Below are 26678 nucleotides of genomic sequence, written 5' to 3'. Positions count from 1 at the left end.
TATTATTCCAGTTACAGATAGGTAGCCGTGTTGGTCTGCCATAGTCAAAACAAAAAAAATTCCTTCCAGTAGCACCTTAAAGACCAACTAAGTTAGTTCTTGGTATGAGCTTTCGTGTATCTGAAGAAGTGTGCATGCACACGAAAGCTCAGACCAAGAACTAACTTAGTTGGTCTTTAAGGTGCTACTGGAAGGAATTTTTTTTGTTTAGTATATATTATCTAAACCTCAGGGAATCAGTTAATCTGAAATAACTGAAACACAATTCCTTTTCTCTCTCACCTGTGCCCCTGACCCTCCCTTCCCTCTTATTATCTTTGGTGCCCAGTCACTCTCCGTAGTGGTGGGTGCCCTCCCAACACCTGCTTCCCTGTTAGTGCAGCGCCAGGTGGTGGCAAAGTTGTGCAGATGCACAAGACTGGTCCCACCGGTGCCCCTGCATGTTCCCTACCTCATGCCACCCTCCCCCAACCAAGTCCAGGTAAGAAGCAGGAATGCTGGTGTTGAAAGTACCTACTCCTGCCCCCTGTGGCTCTGCCCCACCTCATATTTCCACTGCTGATGGTTCCTCACCTGCAGAGCACTGCTACCAACCTGAGGTGCTACAAACAAGGGATTCAGAAGGCTCACTCACCATACTCTGGCTGTGCCTTTGAGTCAAATGTCCGGTGACTAGGTGCGTGACTTTCCCACCCGCCACCGACAGGGTTCAGGAAGTTGCTGTCTTCGGTTGTGCTGTCATACTTGTAATCCTGGTCCCCGCTACTCATGCGGGTGACCGTGGGTGCTGATCTCTGCCACCAGTTCCTCCAGTCTGGTGATGGGACAGGCCAGCTGGGTTTGCTGCCTTCCTTTCGGAGATCCTTCTCTGGTTCAGAGTCTGGCCCATCAACAACTTCTATAGTCACCTGGAGAATTCGAGACAGCAGGCAAATAAGTATTCAGGTCTCTAAAGCTATGTCCCAAACACCAATCCAAGAAAGAAAGAAAAATATGTTGACATGCCAGGGAAAGATTTTGTCAAGTCAAGACAAAAGGCAAGTGCCATCTGGAACTTTCAAGGGAGGGGGAAAGGAATCCATATACAATCGTACCTTGGATCCCGAAGGCCTTGCGAGTCAAATGTTTTGGCTTCCGAACGGCACAAACCTGGAAGTGAGTGTTCCGGTTTGCGAACGTTCTTTGGAACCCGAACGTCCGAGGTGACTTCCATGGCTTCCAATTGGCTGCAGAAGCTTCCTGCAGCCAATTGGAAGCTGCGCCTTGGTTTCTGGAACGGATTCTGTTCAACTTCCGAGGTATCACTCTGTGTGTGTGTGTGTGTGTGTGTGTGTGTGTGCGCAACAAACAGAAAGGATGTCTGCTGTCTTCTGTCAGACTGGTCCTCAGTTAGTGGAAGAAGACTCACAAGTAGATTAGGCCTAGGGAGGTTTGTACTCCTAGCATCACCAATATTGACTTTTTTGTTTGGGTTTCCTTTTAAAGAGGAGAAGAGGCAGAGAGCAAAGGTTCAAAGCAGGACAGAGGTGCCACAGGACACTTTTTTCTTCTTTATGCCGCATAGAATGAACGTGCTCTGGAAATGTGAGAAACCGTGACTTAAAAAGTGGAGGAAGAGGAGAGTTCACAAAAACAGAAGCAGCGAGGTATCGGAATCCAAGCCCAGGAGCTCCTCACAGTTGGTACACATTTAAATAGGCTGGGAAACCAAGGGGGGGGGGAGAACATCACACAGAAAAAAAAATTGGCAGCCAAATTATTGGCTCGACACATGACTTCACTTTGTTTCGAAGGAAAAGAAAGTGAAGCTGTTGCACCCTGAATAGCCTTGCACTGCTGGCATGACCGCATGAGCTGGCATGTGTCAAATCAATGGGCGATCAACAAAAGAGCTTTTCACCAAGAACGAAGAAAATCTCTGATCCCCAAGGAAATATGTTACTGGCTTTTTTAAAAAAAGCACCTCATTTTCAAGGACTTCCTGCGAATTCGTTTACTTGAGTGCAGTGGTGCATTTGGCTGCTGATTTGGCAACGGAGTTTAAAAAAGCATCCGTAGCACAAAAGTAACAGCTGCTTGGGTTACCCTTTTCAAATGTCTCCTTGTCTTGCTAATACTGAAACAATTGCATGAATGGAAAAGGGGCTGAATAAAAATATTTCATTTCTGGGAAAGATTGAGCCAAATAATGAGTAAACAGAGAGGCACTGTATTCATTTCAACTGGCACTAGGTAGAACAAGCCTCGAAATTTTGTGCAAGGCTATTGTCAGTGACTGACTGCTGTCTTGTACTGCAAACATTTAAAAAACAACTTACCTACCTTTATTGTAAGAAAGCCCAAGGAAGTGTTTATTTTTAAGTGTACATGTGGGGGAACGGTAGAATAAGTTATACATGTCTAACTGAAAATCTTCTGTATATGATTGTATCCCATGTTCGTTATTGTTCTCCTCAGAGTATACCCACTGAAATTAATATATGCAAGTTACTCGTTTTTTATTTAATTTCAGTGGGTCCACTCAATGGATAGAACTAACATTGGGTGCAACTGATAGCAGATTCTGACATTAAACCAGTGACATATACAAAGCAATGTGCCATTTTTAGGCAAACAATTCTGCTCTAAAATATTGCAAATGTTCTGGCTGATGATTTTGGAGGAACTTGCTTGATGTCTAGTGTTTGTTTCAAGTTATGAGTTTTGTCCCTGTTCCACAGTTCAGTGGTTTATTTCCATTCAAGCTAATGTTTATCCATAAGGTTTTGTTTTCTGGGCTCATTTCAACATTTGAACCAGTCCTCTTATACAATATTCTAGCCAAAACAGGTCCAAACTATTTCAAAGAAGCTATGTGAGTGTTTCAGCACCACATGCTTACTATTTAATTGCAGCAAACCATCTTCAGTCAGATGAATAAAGTTCCAAAGAACTTGTGCCACATTTCTCCACATTTACTTCAACTTTCAATGCATGACCTTTGTTGCAGGGTTTGCTAAGAAACTGGTCTGTAGGTATTTTGCTTTATGTTGATATATGTTTTATCATATTGACACCAACAATATACCTTTTGAACAGAATAATCCATCTGTTTGAACAGATCAATCAATCCATTCACCAATCACCTTAGCTGTATGGCAAATGGAAACCTGGGGGAGGAAAAATTCCTTTCTTACATTTCTTGTTTTCCTTGTGGCTTGTAGGTTTCGTGAATGAAATTGTACCTTTGTTAGACACTGTTTATTCCGTGATTCAAGTAAGAGCCTAAATAGGAAAGAAGAGTTTTTTACCTGGATGTTTGGGTTTTGTCCATTGATGTCTGCTTTTGAGAGGTCAGGAAAGTTTGGGAGATCCAGAAGGAATGGTCTGGGCCCATCTCTTTGCAAAGCTGTATGCCCATTCTCTTGCCTGAATCGCTGCTTGGTGAACGATTTGTGAGCTACATGGTGGTCAGGATAATCCCGTCTGTCCTCAGGGTTTAGTGTAAAGCTGGCTTCAGGTGATGGAAGACCATCTGTGTGGAGGGCATCCTGGGGGCAAGAAGCAAACACCAAGATTACACACAGCAAAGAAGAGAGACGAACAAGAGTTAGCAGAACACAGTGGGTTGGTTTACATGTCACAGTTACGCTTAAGAACTATGCTTTAAAGGTGTGGTGGTACACTGGCAAAAATGGTGTTCACTTTGCTTCTCCCCCACTCTAACAATGGTTTGCTCCTGGATTACCACTTGCCATTTGCCTGGGGGAACCCTAAGACAAACCATGGGTTAGCTCCCTGTAGGAGCAGGAGATGAGCAAAGCAGTCGTGAGTTTAGCCCCATGCACAAATGTTTTGCACATTCACTTTTAAGCTACGCGATTCCCCCTCATTTTATCATCACAACAGCTTTGTCAGGTAGCTTGGGCTGCAAGACAATAATTGATTACCCAATGAGCATCACAACTCAGGGGCTTGTCACACTGACCATTTATAGTGGAATAGTCACTGTTTGATTTGACATTTTAAAGACTTGACTTTGTAGCTGATACAAATGTTAAGAGAGTGAGCGCAGGGTTTTCCTTTCCACGGTAATAGTGAGCTTTGCCCAAACTGAGAAAAGTTCAGTGGTTACATTCACACTCCTAAAGTGTTCCTCTAGCCATTAAATATCAACATGCAGAGGGGGCCAGCCCTTTTTAATTTATTTTTAATGCCTAGTACCCCAGAATATTGACCTTGTGGAAGTACAGTAGTACCTCAGGTTAAGTACTTAATTTGTTCCGGAGGTCCGTTCTTAACCTGAAACTGTTCTTAACCTGAAGCACCACTTTAGCTAATGGGGCCTCCTGCTGCTGCCACACCACTGAAGCACAATTTCTGTTCTCATCCTGAAGCAAAGTTCTTAACTTGAAGCACTATTTCTGGGTTAGCGAAGTCTATAACCTGAAGCGTATGTAACCCGAGGTACCACTGTATAGGATATCGGAAGAGGAAGTACACTTCTGGCAAACCCGGGTTTTGTGGCAAAATTTTGTCTGCAGCTAATGATTGTTGTCATGGATCAGATGTTGACTCAGTGCCATCATCTCTATCTGCCACAACTCTCCTCCGAACTCAGCTCTCAAACCGACAGCTCGCAGTGGTCCAAGGGAAGCAGCACGAAACAAACGTCTTCCAAACTATTGCCTTTGACCCCCACCACCCTTCACACAAAGAACAGGACAATGCTTGTCCCCCATGCCACACCACTAAAAATAATGGGGATCCATTCTGGATCTTTCACCAAGTTGAATTCCTCACGGTATAAGAAGCAGCAGATTTCCAAGTACATTATTCTGGAATACTAGCTGGAATATGCATGCTGACGTCATGCAGCAATGTGTCAAAAAATCTGAAAAACCCAGCAACCATTATGCTATAAAAACGGAAAGTGTGGAAAGGCCCTAAATAAGATTTTCAACCTGGATGTCACAGGTCCTAGTCTGAAACGCTAGCCACTACTCCACACTGAGGCCTGCAGGGAGTTGTTAACTGCTATATCTAGATAATCTCCTTTCCAGGTTGACTTCAAGTGGGTCTTCAGTTCTTGCAACATGGTAGAAAAACCCTGCAGTTTTAAAAGTATGCAGCTTCTCAGAGCTGTCTGTAGTTTCCAGCAGGCAGCTGCTCTCTGTTCTTTGCCTCTCCTCCTGCCCACTCCCCCAAATCATTCACTATCTCCTTGCTAAATATATTTGTGTATCCATCACCTGTCAAATGGTGTTTCCCTTAGTGTCTTGAAAGCATTTTGTTGACATGGCTCACAAGGAACAAGGATTTCACTAGAGATTCAGAGACCAAAAAACATCTTGTGCTTAAGCAGATTGCCTCTCCCAGGATGAACCTTGCCTTTTCAAATATAACGCCTGCCCACTGCGTCCTCCTGGGGCTTTAACTTCTGACTGTAACAGAAGGGTGTTATATTTGAAAAAGCAGGGTCATCTGGGGAGAGGCAATCTATTTAAACAAAAGAGGTTTGGGGATCTTGTTTATAGAAGCAAATGCCCTGGGTGTCAAGGGAATTGCACCTGTGGTCTCTTTCCTTCATCTGTGAAAGTGTCAATGGCATTTACAAGAGTTCAACTCAGAAACAATCTTTGTGGGCTTGGTAATGCTCAAAAGGAGATGTGAGCATTCAAAGCCCCAAATTCCTCTCTGGTTGCTGTATATCAATCGTATATTGTCAACTGCAAGTTGGTTTTCACTTTACGTGGCAAAGGTGCTGAAAGTACATTCGTTGGGCCTTCCTGGTATATGTTCCCTCCATGTGTGCCCACAAAAAGCATGCTCCCATCTCAGTGTTTGATGCTCCAGACACCCAGTTTATGTTGCAAGCACCCTTGTTATGTAGAATGAGAATCAACGTTTAGCATTTTGAATGATACAGTCTGGAATACCCTAAGCCAAAGGATAAATGGACATAAATCTGACCTCAGGAATCACAAGACAGAGAAACCAGTAGGAGAACACTTCAATCTCCCAGGACATTCTATACAAGATCTCAAAGTAGCTGTCTTATTACAAAAGAATTTCAGAAGTAGACTGGAAAGAGAAGCTGCTGTATTGCAACTTATTACCAAACTTAAAACCATGGAGAGATCTGGTCCGAATAGAGACACTGGATTCTTATCTCATTATACATGATAAAGCTAGCCATCTCACCCCTTGCTTTTTCCTGTAAGACCAATTGCAGTCGTTAACAGTCGTCAACAGGTTTACCACACCTATCAGTCAATCACCCATTCCCATCACCCTTCTGAGTAATACCCCTCCCCACCCTCTCACTATATATAAGGGTCTGGTGACTTTTGTTTCAGTGTATCTGAAGAAGGGTGCGTGCACACGAAAGTTCATACCAATAACAAACTCAGTTGATCTCTAAGGTGCTACTGCAAGGAATTTTTTAATTTTGTTTCGAGTCTGGAATATGTAAAGCGTGGGAACTACCAGGAATGCTGATGGTTATTCAGAATAATTTCTGAGAACAAAACAACATTGTCTTTAATAAGCATCTGACTATTTGAGGCCTAGAATTAGCTGGACTGTGAAACTAATAACATGCCTAGTTCTCAAATGTTGCTGACACTAAACTATCTGAACCAGTTAGTGTTTTCTTCTGTGCTATGTAGCCTAAGCTGGTGGGTTTGAGAGGCCCGTGGGGTGAAAGAAATGTCTTGATGCCTTTATGTAACTAGGAAAACACCTAGTGTACAATGCAAGTTTCCACAGCACCTGGTTTATAATTAAAAATGATAAACGCAAGAGACTCCAGGCTGAAATTGTACAAAAACTATATGACAGACGCCGCACAATCTCTTCCTGCAAGAAGCAAGGAAGCATGCAGAAATAAAGTTCTGCTACACATTAGAAGCCTCTCTCTTTGAAACTAATGAATGCAGCTTCATTTCGACATTGTTCAAGCCCTAATACTCCTCTCAGTCTATGCGCTATTGTTACAACATCAAAGACCCACTGCTGGCTCAGATACAGTCAATATGAAAAGAGATGGCCCCCTAAATTTATTGCTTGACTGCGTTCTCTTTTAAACGGATAGCACCGTGGTCCTCTTTCAAAGAGGTATCGCAGACATAGATCTTCTTTATAGGACATCATGTACAATAAAGCAGAGCTATAACTTTGTAAAAAAGAGAAAGAAAGAAACTAACAACATGAAGCACCTTTAAAGAATCCCCATGAGGTGAACATTCCTTATAGAAATATCTCTGTGGTTACCAGTTTTTTAAATGCTTGGTACACTCTGGCCATAGTTCAAAGCTCCTTGATGATATATCATTGTTTAACTGACTAACTGAATTATATTTTAGCTAGGCTATAACTTCACATGTTTTACGCTCTGAAAATTATATATATATTTAAACTTGATTGCCCCAAACATTAGGAATGTAGCAAAATGGCAATACTTCTTCGCCATAGATAGGTTCCCATAAATCTACCCACTGCAGGAAAAGATTTCTCCCTCCTCCCAAAACGAATGCTTCATTGCGACTTATCTAATTGAACTAAAAAATAATAAATGTGGAGGGCGGGGGCGGGGGAAATCCACATCTCTATTAAAACTATTTTGTTTCCAGGCTTGAGTAGTGGATGTTTTGAAGGCTACTTGGTTCAAATAAAGCCTAAGATCAGTTACACATTATGCTGCCAGAACCTAAATCTCCATTCACTATGGGAAATTTAATCCATCCTTGTTACGGAGCTATTTTAGCATTTGCAGATGCTACAGCAATGTTAAAAATGGGGGCTATAACATGCTTCAAGGGCCATGGAAGAGGCACATGCAGGAACAGGAAAGCCAAGAAAATCAGGAAGAGGGTCCCACTCACCTCCTTTAGCACCATGGGGTGTAGGCAGCTGTGCTGGTTTACTTGGGAAAAATAATTATCTAAAAATCACGGTCAGGCAATGCCTCCATGAGGCCCAACTAAAATGGCACAAGTTAAGTGAGCAAGCTTTCATCTTCTCCAGAGCTCTTCCTTAAGCTGGACGTCATGCAAAGCGGGATGTGGGGGAGATGGAAGAGCAATGGAGATATTAAATTGCCATGATGTAAGAGTGAAGACAGGTGTGACATTTCCAGGTGAGGTGGACGTGGCTTTGCTGCCCTGTAGGCAAGTGCATTTGAGTGCAGTAAATGGTACGGAAGGCACCACACTTAAGAGTGCCCGAGACAAATGAGAAACACACAATAGTATGATGTCTCGTGCCACCCTTGGGAAGAAAAGCTTGAGAAGAAAACCAACCAACCAAAAATCCCAACAGAGCACCACTGGCAGGCTAGGTGGGTGGGAGGTCAAAAAATTCAGGTGCTTAAAATGAGGGGTTTTTTGTGGGTGTTTTTTTTTAGGTTCCTTATGAAGAATAAGATATGTACTAATCTTCTGCCCAGACGAACCAGATTTCATAGAATTCCTTCACATTTAGTTTGTAGTAGTTTGTGTCTTCTCAACAGGAGGATCATCCAATGGATATTGGAACTGGCACATAGCCAGCCAATTAAGCCCTAGATCTCCTACGGCTAGACTGACTTGCTCAATAGAAATGGGAGCCTTGCTATTCTAAAAATCACATAATCTGAACAAGCTAATTTTCTCCCAGGATAAAGATGATTGTCCACAAGCTCATATCCCTAACTTATTAGGCTATTAGCATTTACATAAGCACTAGGACAATAGCACTATACCAATTTATACAATAATGTATGGGAATATCGTATATTGCTCTTTTTTTGTATTTTTTTCATTTTTATATGTATCTCTGTGTTTTTTCCCCTCTCCTCACTTTTCCTTCTTTTCCCCCCTGTATCACTTTATTTCTTTTAACTGAAATCACCTTAATAAAATATAAATATTTTTAAAAGTTAATGTCCCTAACCTGCAGGGGTGGCAGTCTAGTGGCAGGAGTGGTGAACAAGTGCGAGAAAGAGAGTGGGCTGCACAATTCATGATTCAGTTTTATAAGTGGGTTCCAATCTAAAAAGGACTTGTGATATTGTGATGCCCTTGAAACAATGTGCTGCTTGCACTAGTAAAAGTGCAATACTTTTCCAGTCAAGAGCCAAATGTAGTCTTCAGAGAGGATATCCGGCTCATTGGCTCCAGAACAGAAGTGAATTGTAATTAATATGTGCAGCACATACTGCAGGAGCCCTCTCAAAACCTCTCTCGCTAAGACAGGAATATACAAATACAAGTGGGGTGGGGGTTGTTTCTTCGGTAGGAAGACAGGGCTCAAATGCAGATCACCTCCAAATCTTCATTTATCGTTACAGTATTTAAGCATCGATACCAGTAGCAAATAATACATGTAATGTCTGAACAAAATTTGCACATGCCTTTCACATTCATGCAGCCCAAATAGCCTTAAAAGCATCTCCAAGTAAAACAATATGGGACGTCCATTTATCTAGCTGGTTCATATTTTGTTGGGAGGAAGAGAATTTTGTGAAGCAACATGCAATGATATCCGTAGACATGAGTTTGGGCAAGGCATGCCTGGCTTAGCTGACACATTCTTCAGCACATGCAAAATAGCTGCAGGTTTACAGCAGGTGAAACCCACAAACAGGAAATACCCATAATACCCCCTGGGTTTTGAGTCAGCTCCAGTATTTGCTTCCAGGCAACTCAATATGAAAAAGAGGAAAGAGTTGGTTTATTTTTAAGAATATTTCTAAACCACCAGCTCATAAAATATATCAAGGCGATATACAATAAAACCATTAAAACACGTGTTCTCTGCACACATACTCCACACTATTCCACCCATGGATTCCACTATTGAGGTTCGTAAGAAGCTGTTTCTATTCAAATGTTGTTCTCAGCAAAATCTACACAGGGGAACTTACATACTGGGTGGATGTGCCATTAATTTTCACATGCTACTACTCTAAAAATTAAACAGCTACATATATTAGCAATTTTGTTCAATGCTGTTAATACTAAAAACTGAAAGTAACCTATTGTGGCTTCATTCCAGGGAGGGCTAATTACTAAGGATGCAAATTGAGAACATGACTTGCTATTCTCCAAGATACAACTTATCTACCTGCAGGGATGAAATACTTTCCTTAATCTCTCGCAAATTGTCCCTCCCTTGGAAGTGTATCATTGCAGCCTTAGCCTTTGTGAAATGAAAGCTGGGTATATACAGGGAAAGAAGAACAGGAAGAGGCCCTGGCAAACAGTCTTAAAAAACAAAAGTGCTCTTTGTTTTAAAATATAATGTGCTTAGACCCTATTTTACAAAATGCCAAAACCCACAAAACAACAACTTTAAATGTTACCAGAAGATAGTCTGCATGTAGTTATGCATAAATGAAAAATTACCCATCAGTATTGCACAAAACTGCCAGTACGGTAGAATAAACTTCCAAAAGTGTTATTAGTCATCTGCTGTTTCTGAGATGTTTATACCTGAAATTGAAGTTGGGCTGTCATTTTCTGACTTCTTGGTCCAATACTTCTTCTTCTTCTTTTAAGCATCACTGGGCATGTTTGTGCTAGAGAGACGTTTTTAGGATTAATCATGACATTCCTGCATTGCTTGGCAGATCTTTGTGCCCTTGTTCCGAAGAAGCAGTCCGCTTGTTCTTGTAAGAGAACGGCATCATGACACGACTTAGATCAGAAGTTTTAAGACATTGTACCTTCGTAGAACTCCTTTTGCGTCACCAAATAGTCTGCAGAACTCATCTATTGGAGAAGATCCTGGGAGCACCTGCCATTGCCCAAGTTAAGAGGGAGCTCACTACCCTGTACTGGATGGATGGATGGGCAGTGGCAAGCAAGCTGACTTCAAGGATCCCTTGGCAAGCTTCCAAGGAACCTCCAGGTTCTCCTGCATGCAGCTCAAAAGCTACAGGTTTATATAATACGGCCATAACCAAGAGTAGCTTCAGAAGTTGCTGAAGAAAAGGATGAATAGTCAATTCCCCATTCCGCTCACAGTGCTTCTTATAGCTGATTTTGTCTGTAGATATGGATACAGTGATTGTACATTCAGCTTGTGGATCTTCACCACAAATACCTACATCTGCTATAAGGCACTGAGAAAATGCACAGGAGTGCGCAACGGTTAGATTTTGGCATCAGAGGACGGGACCTCTTTTATAAGAAAGATCTTGTACATGCCTAGATGCTTCAGGCACGTAATAAATATTTTACATCATTAGAGCCTGCTCTAAATACCTCAAGGAACAGACCTCCAAAGCACGTCTCAGCTGATGAATTTCAAATGTTTGCAACCCATTGTCTTAATGGAAAACACAAGGAAGCATGGGTGAGATCGTTCCTTTGTGTTTCACGGAAACTGGCATGCCTCTGACGCTTCTGCCCTGGTGAGCCAGGTGGCCTTGGGTGAAGTACGTCTCAGTGGCCTGGCCTGAATGGTTTCCTACAGTAGAAAATAACCGAGATCTCAGAGACTAATGGGCTGATCGTCTTGGCTCAATACATCTGAGAAGGATAATGGTGAAGTTAAGAAGGAAGTAGACTAAGGCTAATCTGGTTGCAGCAACAGGAACAGAAGTTCTAGCATCCATTAGATTCACCAAAGAAGTCCCATTCCTTTGGTTGGAAACTGCATTGCAAAATTCAGAGAAGTGCGTATTTCCAAGGACGGGTGGGTTTTGGTTTGCATATTGTTTCACAAAGTGCAAATTAGATAGCTTCACCTAGAAATGAAAACTGAATCAAATTTCTCTCCAGACCTTCTAGAGATACACCAGTGGTGAAACCCCACTGTGGTTCACAAGTCATATCATGCCGCAATGGTTTCCCCCTGAGCAAGTATTATGTTTAAACCATTCCTCCCCAGAACTCTTTTGCTCCTTGGAAATAAAGGGCAAATTCTTATTAGTACTAACCAAGCTTTAGGTAAGCAGATATTGCTCATTAGGAAGAAGTCAGGCATACTGAACAACAGTTATAAACTGGGATTGCAAACCAGCAGCAAACCTCAGGAATGGCTCCTTCTGTTTCCTGCCCCACCGACAAATTCTCCTCTATTCCATCATCAGCCTTAAATGAGGTGGCGCAAACTAGGTCCCTCTTAACCAGGACATGCAGACACACTTCAGGCTCTTCCGTCAAGCTCTAAGTCAGTGAAAACCATGGTTCCTTCTGATGAAGGTGCCATAATAAATCACAGTTGAGTGTTAGAAGGGAAGGGAGGCAGGGGGAGGAATTCATGCTGGAAAGGTGAAGAACTGCTGAGGAACATGCGCCCATTCCAAAGGACTAGATAAAAATATGTACAGTTTTATTCTTTGTAGATGCAGAAAAACACTTGCATTCCTAAGAGACCTGAAAGTATCAGTCAAAACCTGCAGTGTAATATAGTGGAACCTCAGTTGTCAAATGTAATCCATTCCAGAAGACCGTTCAACTTCCAAAACGTTCAACAACCAAGGCGCAACTGCTGGTCAGCAAAATCCATTGAAAAAATGGAGAAACACGCCTTGGAAGCCATTCGACTTCTGAGGTGTACGAAAACGGAAGCATTCACTTCCAGGTTGCTGGCGTTTGAAAGCTGAAATGTTCAACTTCCGAAGCATTCGACAACCAAGGTTCCACTGCACTTTCATTTGCTTCAAAGGCATAGTAGTGACAGTGTATACCTTTTTAAAAAAAATTCAGCCTGCATTTCCTTAAAGAACAGGGCTTGAAAGAGGATGTGCTATCATTGACTAAGCCGCTTCTGGCGAAACCAGAGCAGCGCACGGAAGTGCCGTTTACCTTCCCGCCAGAGAGATACCTATTTATCTACTTGCACTTTGACATGCTTTCGAACTGCTAGGTTGGCAGGAGCAGGGACCGAGCAATGGGAGCTCACCCCATTGCGGGGATTCGAACCGCCGACCTTCTGATCAGCAAGTCCAAGGCTCTGTGGTTTAACCTACAGCGCCACCCGTGTCCCATGTACAGGGATAGTATCTCCCTAATGTCAACAGGCAGGGAGTTCCAAAGCACACACTAAAGGAACGACTCCTTACAAACTTGGAACAAGCTCTGTGTGGTGTGCAACTTCCACAGACTGAAGTGACTGAATCAGCACATATGTATATAAGGGCTCCATAATGTCCCAATTCCTGGGATTAAAATGGAGACTTGGAATTCCAGAGCAGAACGCCCACTCACTCATCTGTCATTTGTGTGTCAGAATGCATCACCGGAGAACGAGCGAGGACATTTTTGTCCCTGGAATTCCAAACAGGGTGTGAGAGAACAAAATGTAGTAACAATTTATGCCAGGGTAGACTGGGTTGCCAGATATCCTTTTTTTTTTTAAGGCAGGAATTCCTCAGTTATTGGTCATCGGGTGAGACTTTTGGGTGAGTCACCAAGACTGGCAGCTGTGGGTACTAGAGGCAAAATAGCAAAGATGCTTTGCAGAAGTTTCAGATGGGCCCCCAAAGTAGGTCAAAATTTTGTTGGTATTCACTGCCTGAGCTGGTTTAGGAGTAAGACTGCCCACCACACAAACCAGAACCAAGGCAGCTTTTTAAAAACAGGTATATATAACTTGTACAAAAAGACATCTTTTTGATATTTATGTCTGGTTCTTCTAGCAGTAAAGTGGCAAATAAGAACTGGGGAAATGCCCATTTAGTGTTGGCTAAGAGGTTTTTTTTTTAAATGCCTCTCATGATTGCCCAAGGGTGTACTTTGTGTGTTTTTCTACTTCATTGCTCTCTAGTCTCATTGCTTATTTACTTGGCTACCTGATGTTTGAATCTGGCCACAATGAGCAAGTGGTGAGGAAAGGGAACAGGCTGTTGTGTTTCATGATGGGCGTAAAGCCGAATAAACGTTTTTTATTTGATTTGATTTGATTTGCTGCCACAGTGAGCACCCTCAAGCAGGGTGATAGGGTGCCGCCTAATAGACCCCTTTCCCCCAACCCTTTCAAAGGGGGGGAGGGAGGCGTCCTTTGGTCCCCGTAGGTTTCACCCTTCCCAATGTCAGACAGTAGGGGTTGGTGATGGTGGCAAAGCTCCCTCAGCTCACAATTTGGAGGGCTGGCAAAGAGGGGCTTAGATAATATCAGATAATCGTTTTATTTGTTGTGTTTGCCATAATTGGTTTGAATGTTTATATTGTGTTTGTAAGTCACTTTGGGTCACTACTGTGAGGAAAGTGGCAGAACAACAACAACAACAACAACAACAACAACAACAACAACAACAACAACATCATCCAGTTCTTGGAGCCAAGGTAGCATGTAATCTGTGCTATTTTTCTAGAAAAAGAGGTGCTGGAACTCACCATGGACACCTCCCTTGTTCTCTTATAACGGCCATAGCACCTACCTGTGAGGTGCCAAAACTGAGTTCCGGCTGAAAAAAAGCCCTGCTCTTAATTGCATTTATGGTGCCCTGTACTTCCTTCTGGGTGTTGGGGCAAAATAGTTTGTTTCGCAGGAACTTCAGAGTGGATTTGATCTGCATGTTTTCAGCTCAGCACTGGCTATGAAAGGAGAAAAATAGCAGAAAGCGCCATAGAGCAGGGCTGTGGCTTTATCAACAGAGGCCCTTTCTCTAGGTACCCCTGCTGCCAGAGCTTTAGCGGGTAGTGATGACTAGGGAGAAGGACCTTTTCCTATGGTGGTACCTCAGCTTTGGGATACTTTCCTGGTATCTTGCCTAATAAGTTTTAGGTAAGACTATTTTAACTGCCCAGGCCTTAGAATTATTAGTTACCATGTTGCTGCTTTTTAAAACGGCTATTATTGTTTATGACTTTGATTTTTGTAGCGACTGTATTTTAATTGTTGTTGTTACTGCTGTTCTGCCTACTTTGTCAGCTGCATTGAAAATCTGTATGATAAAATACATACTTTTAAGTCGTCCCCGTCCCCCCGAAAAATAGCTGCTCAGCTTTTCTGAACAGATGGAGGGAGTTTGTGCTAAAGAGGGAGAAGTCTTCACATTTTGTCAGTTGTATTGGATTCTATCCAATGGTGTCGCTCAGCTGACAGTAAGGCATCCATCACTAGGAAAGCAATTTTCAATGATTCCCCTCCTAAATGTGCTCCAGAGGATTGGGGGGGGGGGGGGCAAGCCTCCAGAGCAGATTTAGGGAAGCACAGGGGCAACAGAGGAGGAATCACTGAAAATTGCTTTCCTTCTTCTTCTGGTGACTGAAGCCTTCAGAGGAGAACAACTGTTGAATACAACCCATTGTTTTTAACTAATGATGTAAGCTACATAGAGAGGGCTCAGAGACAGAATAAAATAGTCTTATAAATATTTTTTTTTCCAAAAGTGGTTGCATGTATTTTGTCTACAAAGAGATCTTGCATTCTGTCCATTTGGTTAGGTCATCTTTACAGCCGTATTTTCTCCATAATTTGTATTTACATCATCATCACAATCTATTTCCTACGTTAAATCGTCACTATACAAATGAGAGTTCTGACACTTTTAACATCTCTTTATTTTTCTTCCAGTGCTCAGAAGAAGCCAGCCATGGATGTGTTACATGCAAAGTCATAAACCATGTCAGAATTATATTCCTCAGGCGAAGAGAAAAGGACAAATATCTGCTCCTAGTATCCTCTTAATCTTTCTCTGTTGTGAAACTAGTAGCCTTAATAATAATAATAATAATAATAATAATAAATTTATACCCTACCCATCTGACTGGGTTTCCCCAGCCACTCTGGGCAGCTCCCAACAGAATATTAAAAACATGATAAAACATCAAACATTATAAACTTCCCATTATAAACACTGGGATGGATTAGAGTAAAAAGATTTACTAGGAGTCATATTCTAGGAGTAGCCTCCTGGGATTCAGTTATCAAAGCCCCCCCCCCCCAGGTTCCTTCCACTTTTTGCATTTTGATTGTGGAGGCCAAATTTAAAGGACAGCCCCTCTGTTTCCCCTGGAGTTTTCTCATCCAGCAGCAGTTGCCCAGCAGAGCTAATATGAAAGTTGCCAAACATGCCTTGAAACACCAGTTGGCTGGTGATTTGCTGATTGAGATTATAACTTCATTTACTATGGGAGTGAGCTCCATTGAACACAGGGGAGCTTACATTTGAGCAATCATAACCCCATAAGCGATCATAACCTGAAAAGCAATGGGCTGCAAAAGTCAAGACATTCCTGAATTTGCAAACAATGATACTGTGAGCACACCCTGAAAACAAGAAGCTCTGGAGTATTTCTGAGCACCTGCCACCCATTCGCACAGCCCCTCAGAAATGCTGCAAGAGGTATGTAATCCCAAATGCTTTGAAAACCAAACTGTCTGCAATATTAGATGCAGATATTTGCCAGCCAGCTAAAACCATCAGCCACCTGGTTTACTTTTGTTTGTTTACAGCACATCCAATAAGTCTCCTTTTCCATGCAATTTTCCTTCCTTTTTTTAAAAGGAATAAGAACATAGGATAGATTTAAGAGAATTCAGAATCCTCCCTGGAAATATTAGAAAACTGGGAGCTAGCAAACATTTTAGAGGCCCTAAAGCATCAGTTTACTTGTGCTTTGAAATGTACAGCGGAGGCAGGTTACTATAATTTTGGCTAGAGAATAAGTAAATTTGCAACTTATATTTCCATCTGTTTAAATGCTTAGCACGACATCTGATATACTCTTTGCCTTTAATGTCTGCAGGATTCTGCTCTCCCAAATCCCAGAGCTGCAAAATCAATTGAGTTAGGAAGTATATAACTTTGTATTGCTACACACGGCAGAATCTATGAAAAAGATCTACTGAAGCTCTTGCTCTGCAGTGTTTCTCAAAAGCAGAAACTTAATTTAACAGATCGTTTTATGAGGAATTGTGAGATTTCATGAAATCAGCAGTCCATATACAAACACATAAGCTGCTGTTAAACAGAATCTGCCTTTTGCCCCCTTTTTTTTTTAACCCAGATACTGTAAGTCACTCCCACCCCCTCAATTCAGTAGCATATAAATAACTCCACTGGGAATTAGTTTCACCTAGATTTTCATTTGCCCAGCTGTTTCCCTCATTATGTTACTGGCCTGTAAAGAGAGGCAAATTCAGGGTTATTCCAGTGGTACCAAACGCCTCATAAAACAACAACAAAATCTTTCTCAGATTTACTGTTCTACAGAAGGCACTTCAGGGTCCCACAAGGAAAGAAAGCATCATGCATATAAAGAAAGTTATAGCTAGGCATCTTGAAGATATTGTTGGCAAGAGTGAAAGTTGTTCTACAATGACAGCCTACAAGAAATGGGTCAAATGATGGCTCTTGTCAGTCAGAACACAGTCCAGCGGCCCTCCAGATGTTGCTGGACTACAGCTCCCATAATCCCTCACCACCGGCCATCCTGGCTGGGGCTTATGGGAGTTGGAGTCAGCAGGTTCCCCAGTTCTGGCTTTCTTCTTACATCGTTCAAGCTCTCTCCTAACAAACCCTCTTTCTCCCTCTTCATTTTGGCCGTGGTGGTGGGGATTTTGTATCTGCTTGGCCTCCCTGGAGCAACTTTAGGCTGGACTAACAATAAGGAAACAGCTTAAAATAGGGATTCAGCTGTTGGGCAGCCCAGCAGAACCCTCCCTAAGTGTCACCATTCCCCATATATTTCTTTCCCACGTCTCTTCATGCAGAAGGGCATCCTAAATTTGGTTTCATGCTTTAAAGCTGCACCGAGGTTAAGTCCTCATGCCCTTCAGTTATCTCAACCTCCTGTAAGCAGGCAGGGCTTTTATGTCCTTACAAACAAGGGGAAGCTCCCATTTTAATACCCTAATTTCAAGTTGCAGCCATGCACGTTTAGATTAATAAGCACTCTCGCAGAAACACCAGTTGTGGAAACTATGCAGCCTTCTATTAAGAAGAAGCTGGGGGTGGGGTGTGGAGAGAGAGAAAGGTACTTTCTCCCAATACTCAGGACGCAGCTGTCATTGTCCCAGCACATTATACCGTACTGAAGGCTGAAACTTTGCAACATAAATGTGGCCTTCCTGAATCCCATCTGCACAAGCTCAGTCACACCTACCCGGAATTTGAAAAAAGCAAAATGAGGACAGCATTTATTGGTTTCAAAGGAGGGGCGAGATCAACCTGGATGGGGAGAACTTAAAACTTGCTTGCTCCTAGATGAAGCAGACATTATTACCGGTAGTTTAGAAAACACTGAATCATCCACATGGTTTTTGAGGCTGGTTTTTAAAATGTCATAAACTATCCCGAAACTTTAAGAACTGGCAAGAAATCAAAATAGTAAAGTATCTGGGCTGTTCAATTTCCAAAATTCCCTATCCACAGATGTATGGAGAGACTATAATGAGAAGAGAGATTCTCACCATAGGATCTATGCAGCACTTGTCACTCTCACAGGTGACTCCTACTTCCTGCCCTGAAATCTTCAGATAAAGGGTGGTATACAAATCCGATAAATATAAATCAATTTTCCTTGGGCCATGCCAGCTTCTCCAGACCACATTTCTCACCAGCCCTGCTCTGTGCTTTCGCCTGGCTGGAACTGTGAAAATGCCTTTTGCTTACGTGGATGGAGCCTCTGAAGAGATGGGATGTGGTCTGCTGTACTGCTTTGCCCATCTTTGCCCCCTGGGCATGTCCACCAATGGCATGTGGCCCCTGGAAAGTTCCCCAAGAGGGAATGTGGCCCTTAACATCATGGCTAAAATCTAACTACAAACCAGTTAGTCCCCATCTTGAATCTTACTACTGCCATGAATTTACTAGCTGGCCATAGGTTCTCATTCTCTTTCTCTCTCTGACATCTGAAACATGGCAACACCGGCCAACCTCACAGGGGTGTTGTAAGGAGGACAAGATACTTTATTGGAAGCCCTCTGAACCCCCGTGCAGTAGAACTGTTAAACGCTATCAGAAAATGCTAAGAAGCATTACTACAAATCCTTGCAAATGATAATTATCTTATGGTCCACACACTGGTCCACTTTTCCACTCCATTCTTCCTTAGCATTTCCCACAATGTTTCCAGTTCAGTAGAGAGGAGCGGGGGTAGTTCTAGAATTTGGGATGGAGCACACCTGCTGTCACCCGGAGTATTTGCAAGAATATTACTATTATTGTTGTGGGCAGAGGGATATATTCTATTCTTCGGACTCCCAAGTCCACACTGGTTTAGAGATGCTCATAGGACATGTGAAAAATATACCGGCCTATCATACCTGGACTGGGAAAAGGACTTGGCAGGGTGTTCATGCGAGTATAAATACAACACTGGGGAAAGACAGAGAGACCTTTTGCAACATTCACTGGAGATGTGGGTGTGGAGGAGCACAGAGCACACCTTGCGGGGCAGGGGGCTGAAACAACCTCTCATGCAACAGTGTAATGGCGATTGGTGTTTGAATGATGCAGCAAGTATTTTAAAGTGGTGGAGATGAATGGGTTGAGATCTGCTGCAGGATGCACAACATCTTGGGGCCAGCATGAAAAGATCAGGATCAAGACCCGGTGTCTCTGCTCCAGCAGGTAGGCTGTAAAAACTGGGGACCTTGCAAAGGAGGTAGTCCCCAAAGCTTATGCATGTAGGTTCCATCCAGACCTTTGGAAGAACATGTGGAAGTCTGGAGCAGGGGCCTCACACATGATCCTACTCCTCTTCATGCAGGCACTGAAAAAATGAAAGGAGCCAAATGTACAAGTTCTAAAGCAGAGATAGGGAACCTCCACATCAGGGGTCAGCAACCTTTTTCAGCCGTGGGCCGGTCCACCGTCCCTCAAACCATGTGGTGGGCTGGACTATATATTTTTTTGGGGGGGGGGGGAATGAACGAATTCCTATGCCCCACAAATAACCCAGAGATGCATTTGAAATAAAAGGACACATTCTACTCATGTAAAAACACGCTGATTCCCAGACCGTCTGCGGGCCGGATTGAGAAGGCGATTGGACCGCATCCGGTCCCCGGGCCTTAGTTTGCCTGCCATGGCTCCAGATGATGAACCTCATCAGCACCAGCCAGCATGGCCAGTGGTCAGAGGTGCTGGGAGTTAAGAGTACAGCAAAATCTGGAGGACCAACCCCGTCTTCTAAAACGATGGTGGAAATAGTCTGAAATCACACACTGGATACACTGCAAGGCAATTTTTTTCCAGAACTCCTGTTTGCTGTGTGCACTCGCTGCATTTCTGTTGCGCTGTGTTTTAAATCCCTGCTCACACAACGCTATCCAAACTGCCAAGTCCTTGAACCATTCCTAATTATCTCTAGTCAAAGTGCGAACACTTAGCTGCCGGGGGGGGGGGGGCAACTTCTTTGTGCTCTAAAGCGGCAATATGATCACACCCTTAGTTAAGCCGAAAGAACATAACTTATCAAAAATCACAAGCTTTGCATGCGGACGTTCTTGAGTTCAGTCCCCAGGATCTCTAATTAAAAGGAGAAGCACAGGACACGTTTGTATTTCTTCGGAGGTTTGTTCCACCTGGCTCAGTAATGTTTATGTGGAGTGGCAGAGCCTCTCCGGGGTTTCAGGCAAGGGAAGGTATTCCCAGTCCTACCTGGAGATGCTGAGGACCGAATTTGGGAACTTGGTCATCCAGAGTGTGTGCTCCTCCAAGAAGATGAGAAGGGATGGGCAAGACCTTTCTCCACCCAAGACAACGAAGAGCCCGTCCCAGTCCGGGGGAGCCTAATAAGCTGCCTTACTGAGTCACGACCACTGGATCCATCTAGCTTAGCACTGTCTACATGACTGGCAGCATCTCTCCTGGGTTTCAGACGGGGAGGGGGCATCCCAACCAATGCCAGGGAGGGGCTGGACCTGGGCCCTTCTGCATGCAAAGAAGATGCTCTGCCATTGAGCCACAGCCCTTCTTCTCCCTGCAGTGTTTCTCAAATTTGGTCCTCAGTTGTTGTTGGACTACAACTCCCATCATCCCTGACCACTGATCCTACTTGCTTGGGATTATAGTTGTAGTCCAATAACAGCTTGGGAACCAGGTGAGAGAGACACTAACTGAACTAACAGCCTGATAGCTCCGGTTGATAGAACATGAGACTTAATCTCAGGGTTGTGGGTTCGAGTTCTACACTGGGTGAAAGATTGCAGGGGGTTGGACTAGATGACCCTGGGGTGCCTTCTATGAGCAACTTCCACCATCGTTGCACCAACATATAAAGCGATCCCAGTGGGTGGAAGTAAAAGAAGAGACGGGGCTAGGGGAGCGAATCAAGAGGGTGGCTAGCAGAGGGACCCCTCGGTTCCTTGGTAAATCCTCTCCCTTCCCACCCCAGAATGTAAACCCGCAACTTTCGCCGGTAACCGCGGAGGCTCCTGCAAGGGTGCTCGCTCACCGGTTGGCGCTGGCTGTGGTTTCCCGTGGCGGCGTCGGGCTCGCTGCCCCGCAGCACCGTGATGTGCAAGGTGAGCAGGAGGAGTCCCAGCAGTAGGAGTAGCTCGGCCGCCAGGCGCACCATCCTCTTGCAGCGGGCGGCTTTAGGGCTCCGCGACGGGGACGGCACAGCAGCGGCAGCAGCGAGAGGAGGAGCCGCGGCGGCAGGAGCAGCAGCAGCAGCAGGAGCCCCGGCCGCGCCGGCGGCGTCTAGTGGGGCAGCAGCCGGATTCCCTGCGCCGCTCTCGGGATCAACCGGGCCGGCAGACGACGACGACGACGGGGAGCAGGAGGAGGAGGAGCTGCTGCTGCTGCTGCAGCCCGCGCCGCTGCCGCACCGCCACCACCCCGGCGGAGCCACTTCGGGGCGGGAGGCGGCTTCCGAGGCGGCGGCGCGAGGTGGCTGCGGGCGCCCGCCCGACGGCAGCGGGGCCGTGGCAGGGAGCGGGTCCGGCTGCAGGGGGCGCTGCTCTCGATGCTCCTCCGGCAGCCCGGCGCCCGCATGGGGTCGCGCCCGCCGGCAGGAGCGCACCGGGAGGCAGCTGCCGCCGGCCTCTCGCCCGCCCACCGCCGCCTCGTCGGGCCCCGAGCGCGCTTCCGAAGCAACCGGAGCAGCGGCGGCGGCGGGGCAGCCCTCGTGGCGCAGCGCAGCCGAGAGCCGTCGGCGCTGCGCCTGCGGACGACGAAGGCGAGGAGGAGGAGGAGGAGGTGGAGAGGCAGCGCGCCTTGCGCTGGAGGTGCCCGGCCTGCCTTCGAAGGCAGCATGCGAGGCGGGGGCGGCGTCCGCCCCTGCTGGCGGCCGGAGGGAGCGCCCCGCTCAGACGGCTCTCCTCTCTCGTCTCTAACTCGGGCTACTGCTGCCCCCAAGGCCGGGAAAGGCGACTTCTCCTCTTCTCTCCAGCCCCCCCAGCTGCTCCCCGCCCGTCCCCACCACCGGGCGCCTTCGCAGGGGCGCCTACGGGGGTCTCCAGCCCACCCGAGGGCTCCCGGGACGGTCGGCGGGCGCCTGTTTTCTTCAGCCCATGAGCCGGGCTGGGTGCTGTCAGAGGGATGCGGGTGGGGGCTGCTTTGGCCGCCCCCTCGGGGCTTCTGCGCGTCTTGCAGGCTAAAGGTCTTCCCCGGGGTCTTCGGCGTGGCTCCCGAACCTCTTCCCTTCCTGGGGGTAAAATCCTCTCGGAGGGAAACCAGGAAACGTCCAAGTCTTTGAGGGGCCACTCGCTGGAGAACTTGTTCCCGGTCCTAAGACGGCAACGGCGGAGAGTTTGTGTGCGAATCCCCCCCGTCTGCTGGCCGGTGTGTCTCCGCTTGCAAGAGACACCGTCTCTTCCCCGTCCCGCCAGGCTTTCTCATTGCGTGGGTCTCATGCTTTTATACCGCGCTCTTTCCCTCCTCTGCATGGCTGCTGTCTCTGTCCCTCCCCAACCCCCCTTCCTCGTAAAGTTTTATTTCTTCTGATCTCGTCAGAGCAGCTTCTCTCTCCCCCCCCCCCTTCCTTGCTTAACTCTCTGTTGCTGTTTACTTGCCCCTAACTGCCAACTTGGATAATTACAGGCCAGTACAGCAGCGGACACCGATGCCCTAGTAGGTTTCCTGTATTTCATGAAGTAGGTTGTTGCCTGTGGACAGAAGACCCCGGACGAAGCAAACCATGTCATACGGAACTAGACACTCTAAATCAGCTTTGGACATCAGAAAACACAGGCTTTTGTTGAGCATTCATTCTGATAGGTTTGGAGGGCGGTGGGGATGTTAGATAATGTTGCCTCAAAGCAACCTTAGCCCACACTTTGCCCTGCATTTTCTCTTCACTCCTTCTTGCAAAAGGCTCACATTTGGTGGAAGTGGGTTTGCTGCCCCAGATTGAATCCCACATGAAAACAATGACAGCCTGGAAATGCCTTATGGGTGCTTGGAGACCAGAGTTTATTGTGGAATTGGCACTGCTTGTGTGTACAAGTTTTTCACAGCATCCACACGACATCGGCTTCATCAAAATTGCCGCCCCATATCTCTCCCTTCATTTAATCCAGGTGCCCGCCCGCCCTCTTTCTTTCTTTCTTTCTTTCTTTCTCCTTGTGCAAATTCAGTTTGCTGAAAGGTCTTGTGCAACACACTTACTTCCCCAAAAGATTAGGCTTTTTGCGATAAAGAACACGATGGGCAAATGCACTGGAAAATGTGGGAGGGCACTTGATTTTGACGCATCATCTAACCTCCCCATAAACAAACCAGAAACCAGTTTCCCCCCAAGACATTTCTCCTTAAACAGTAACAATTCAGAATGGTAATGTTTACATCCCCTTTGTCTGACACCATTAAATGTTAAGACCAAGCTCTTATTTCGCCTTTTGTTTCCTGAGAAAATATGATTTTCCGGAAATGACATGTCAACAGAAAGTTCAAGAGCTATCTACAGATGTACAAGTGAAAACCAAAGTCACTCAAATGACTTTGTACCCATTTTAAGCGGGTTCAGGGAGGGCTTCTTTGCACAAAATGTGGCCTCTGGTGGTTTCCACAGAAAGTGTGAAGAGAAGGTAGGCACATAGGAATTTGCCTTGTCCATCTGCTCCGACTTGCAGTAGTTCCACATGGTTGGTCTCGGCCATGGTGCAGCTGGGTAGCTTGATGCCTTAGCTTTTTGGTCGTACAGGAGCGTGTATTACTTTTGTTGTGAATCACACAATTAACATAGCTCCCTCCCCAACATCACCATCCCGTGCTTTACAGTTGCTTCTACATTCCTCATGTATGTTAGAACACACACAAAGAAACACTCAGAACTTTTGCAGTTTTGCATTTTAAAGACTCACTTGAATTGCAGCACTATCATGGCTACTGGAACAAAATGGAGTTTGCTTCTGTTGCCCTGATGCTAAAGGTATTTACTTGGGAATGAGACCATTGTGGAGAGTGGGGTTTATTGTTGGCATTTGCCTGCTTCAAGAGACGGTGGATTGTGCCCCTGGGGATGAAACCAAACCGCTGGAGAATCACAGCGCCTGCTGTGGCTGCAGAGACTGGTAATTCGTAGCTGCTGCCTCTTGCATTGTTTTCGCTGTGTTAGCAACACTGAAGTAGCTCCCCAGGGCGCAAGACTGGGCAGTGTGTATGGAGGTCTTGGGCTGCCCATCCTTGCTGGTGTGGTCTAAAGGAAAGCAGAGCAATATGCTTGGCACCAGCTTGGCTGCATGAGCTGCCAGAAGTACAAGGTGCTATCTAAGTGCCTTTGGGAATCCACTCCAAATTTGCTGTCTTCTCCCAAATCTGTCCCATAAGGCTGTGGGTGTGGGTTTTCCTCGGGTTTTACTCCCGAAGCCTTTCTCATGACTGAGTATAGCCGTAAGGCAGCGAAGATTTAAGACCAGAGTTTTCCTTCTTCTAGGTGGGCTACTTTCACAGGTCGATGAGCCCCTTCCCCTCATTTCCCTTGATAGCATGTGCAGTTTCTGCCTTGCTGACCAATAATGGAAGAGTGGGGTAGAAAAGAATAATATATATTTCAAAGTGAAAAATAAAAGGAGCTCCCTGCTCCTTTTAACTAGAGATGCAACTGCTGTGTGCGATATTGCACTTGTGCTCATTGCCGACTATGGTCAACCCAGGATGTGTGTTCATCAGGCCAGATCTGGGGTCAGAGAGAGCCGTGTGAGTTGCTTACATGTCTGCCTCACAGGTCCACCCTACAGATGCCCACTCAGAATGGAAATAAATACCGTTTAAGCCTGTGGGGTTTAATTCTGAGCAAATATGAACAGGATTAGGCTGCATGGGTGTGAATGGCGTTGACAATGCAGCTATCAAACGCAGGCCAGGCTTTTTGAATCCTCGTGGCACCAGCAGTAAATCTTTACTGCACTGTGGTACATAAGACCTGTAAGCCATTGAGATCACAGTGTATGTTACCGTTCCTTTGAAAGCTTTGATTTGGAGGAGTAAAAATAATCTACTTTGTGGTTAATATCTAACATGTTTAGATATTAATGTGAACCAGCAAATGCAGTTACAGTTGAGTGACTGAGTTAAGTTTTATAACAGAAATTACACATGGCTCCACTGGCAGCTTAAAATTAATCTGTGAAAGTTCTGAAAAGGACACAGGCCTAGAAAAACTCAATTGTATGCAAGCCCAATTCAAAGCATTGTGCCTTTTTAAAAATGTATTTGAGGTTTACGGATGAAGCTTCTGTAGTTCACTGATATAAACAACATCCAGGATAAAAAGGTCAGTCAGTGGATAGACGTAGAATGAAACACACGGACTGGCTACGAAACAACATTTTCCACTATTAGCTATTGGAATCTGATTTGTTAAGCCACCGGCATCCAATCAATCACATACTTCCATGCTTTTTCAACCATTCTCAGACAGATCAACTTCGGAGGGCCAGCCACAGAGAGCTCAGTTTAGTCCACTGGTAACCAGCCTGTGTCTTCTGAGGAGGGAGGGAAGGAGGCAGACAGGAGTTGAGCTGGCTGGCTGGGGAGAGAACCCCATGTATCTGTGCTTGTGTGAATCTCTCTCTCTCTCTCTCTCTCTGTGTGTGTGTGTGTGTGTGTGTGTGTGACACAAAACTATGAATTATACAAATATGGGTGATGGATGAATAAAGGAGAGACATGTTGAAGGTCTCAGAGGGAGGCTAGCTAGCTAGTGTGTGAGAGAGACTTAAGAGAGAGGATGAATATATACAGTGCTTTTTTCTAAAAAAAATGTTTAGGGGTACTCTCATTTTCCTACTCATATTTAAATACTGCCACTCAATGAGGCCAAACTTAGATTCACAAAATGGTATGGGATATGCGTACCTCTGTGTGTCCCCCAGAAAAAACGCACTGGATATATGAGAGAGAGAGAGAGACTGTCCACTTTTCACTTTAGCCTTGCCCATGTTTTGCTTTGGGTCCCATCCATCACCAATATGCAGCCCCAGATCACCTTTCCCCAGTTGAATACAGCCCTCAAAAAGGCCTCCCACCTCTACTTTGGACTAGCAGCAGTTCTCAACCTGTGGGTCCTTAGAGGTTGTTGGACTACAACTCCCATCATCCCTGAGCTCTGGCCTTTCTAGCTAGGGGTGATGGGAGTTGTAGTTCAACAACATCTGGAGACCCACAGGTTGAGAAAGGCTGGGTTAGAGCGTGGAACTTCTTAACATTGTGCAATGGAGCAAAAGTGCCAACTCCTGAATTTAGTGCCAAAGGGCTCCGAGATCATAGAACCGTTGAATTCTAGAGTTGTCCCATACAGGGATTGAACCTTCAACCTTGGCATTATGAGCGCCACACTGTAGCCAACTGAGCTCTCCATAATTTTGTG

General features: G+C 45.1%; 1 protein-coding gene across 1 annotated transcript in view; it reads right to left on the bottom strand.

The window, feature by feature from the left end:
• The window catches only part of ISM1 (isthmin 1), a 30051-nt gene extending 8021 nt beyond the window's left edge, over nt 1–22030 (bottom strand). The window contains exons 1-3 of the mRNA XM_083730492.1: nt 21321–22030; nt 3291–3530; nt 635–908 (exon numbers count right to left, since the gene is read on the bottom strand). Coding sequence (XP_083586618.1) covers nt 635–908; nt 3291–3530; nt 21321–21443 — 637 coding nt within the window. The 5' untranslated portion in view covers nt 21444–22030. The remainder of the gene's footprint in view (nt 1–634; nt 909–3290; nt 3531–21320) is intronic.
• Between the last annotated feature and the right edge of the window lie 4648 nt (nt 22031–26678).

Source organism: Podarcis gaigeae (assembly GCF_964106915.1).
Source record: "Podarcis gaigeae genome assembly, chromosome: 3".
NCBI lineage: Eukaryota > Metazoa > Chordata > Lepidosauria > Squamata > Lacertidae > Podarcis > Podarcis gaigeae.
The sequence above is the reverse complement of the archived record's forward strand: the minus strand, read 5'-3'. Positions and strand labels throughout refer to the sequence as shown.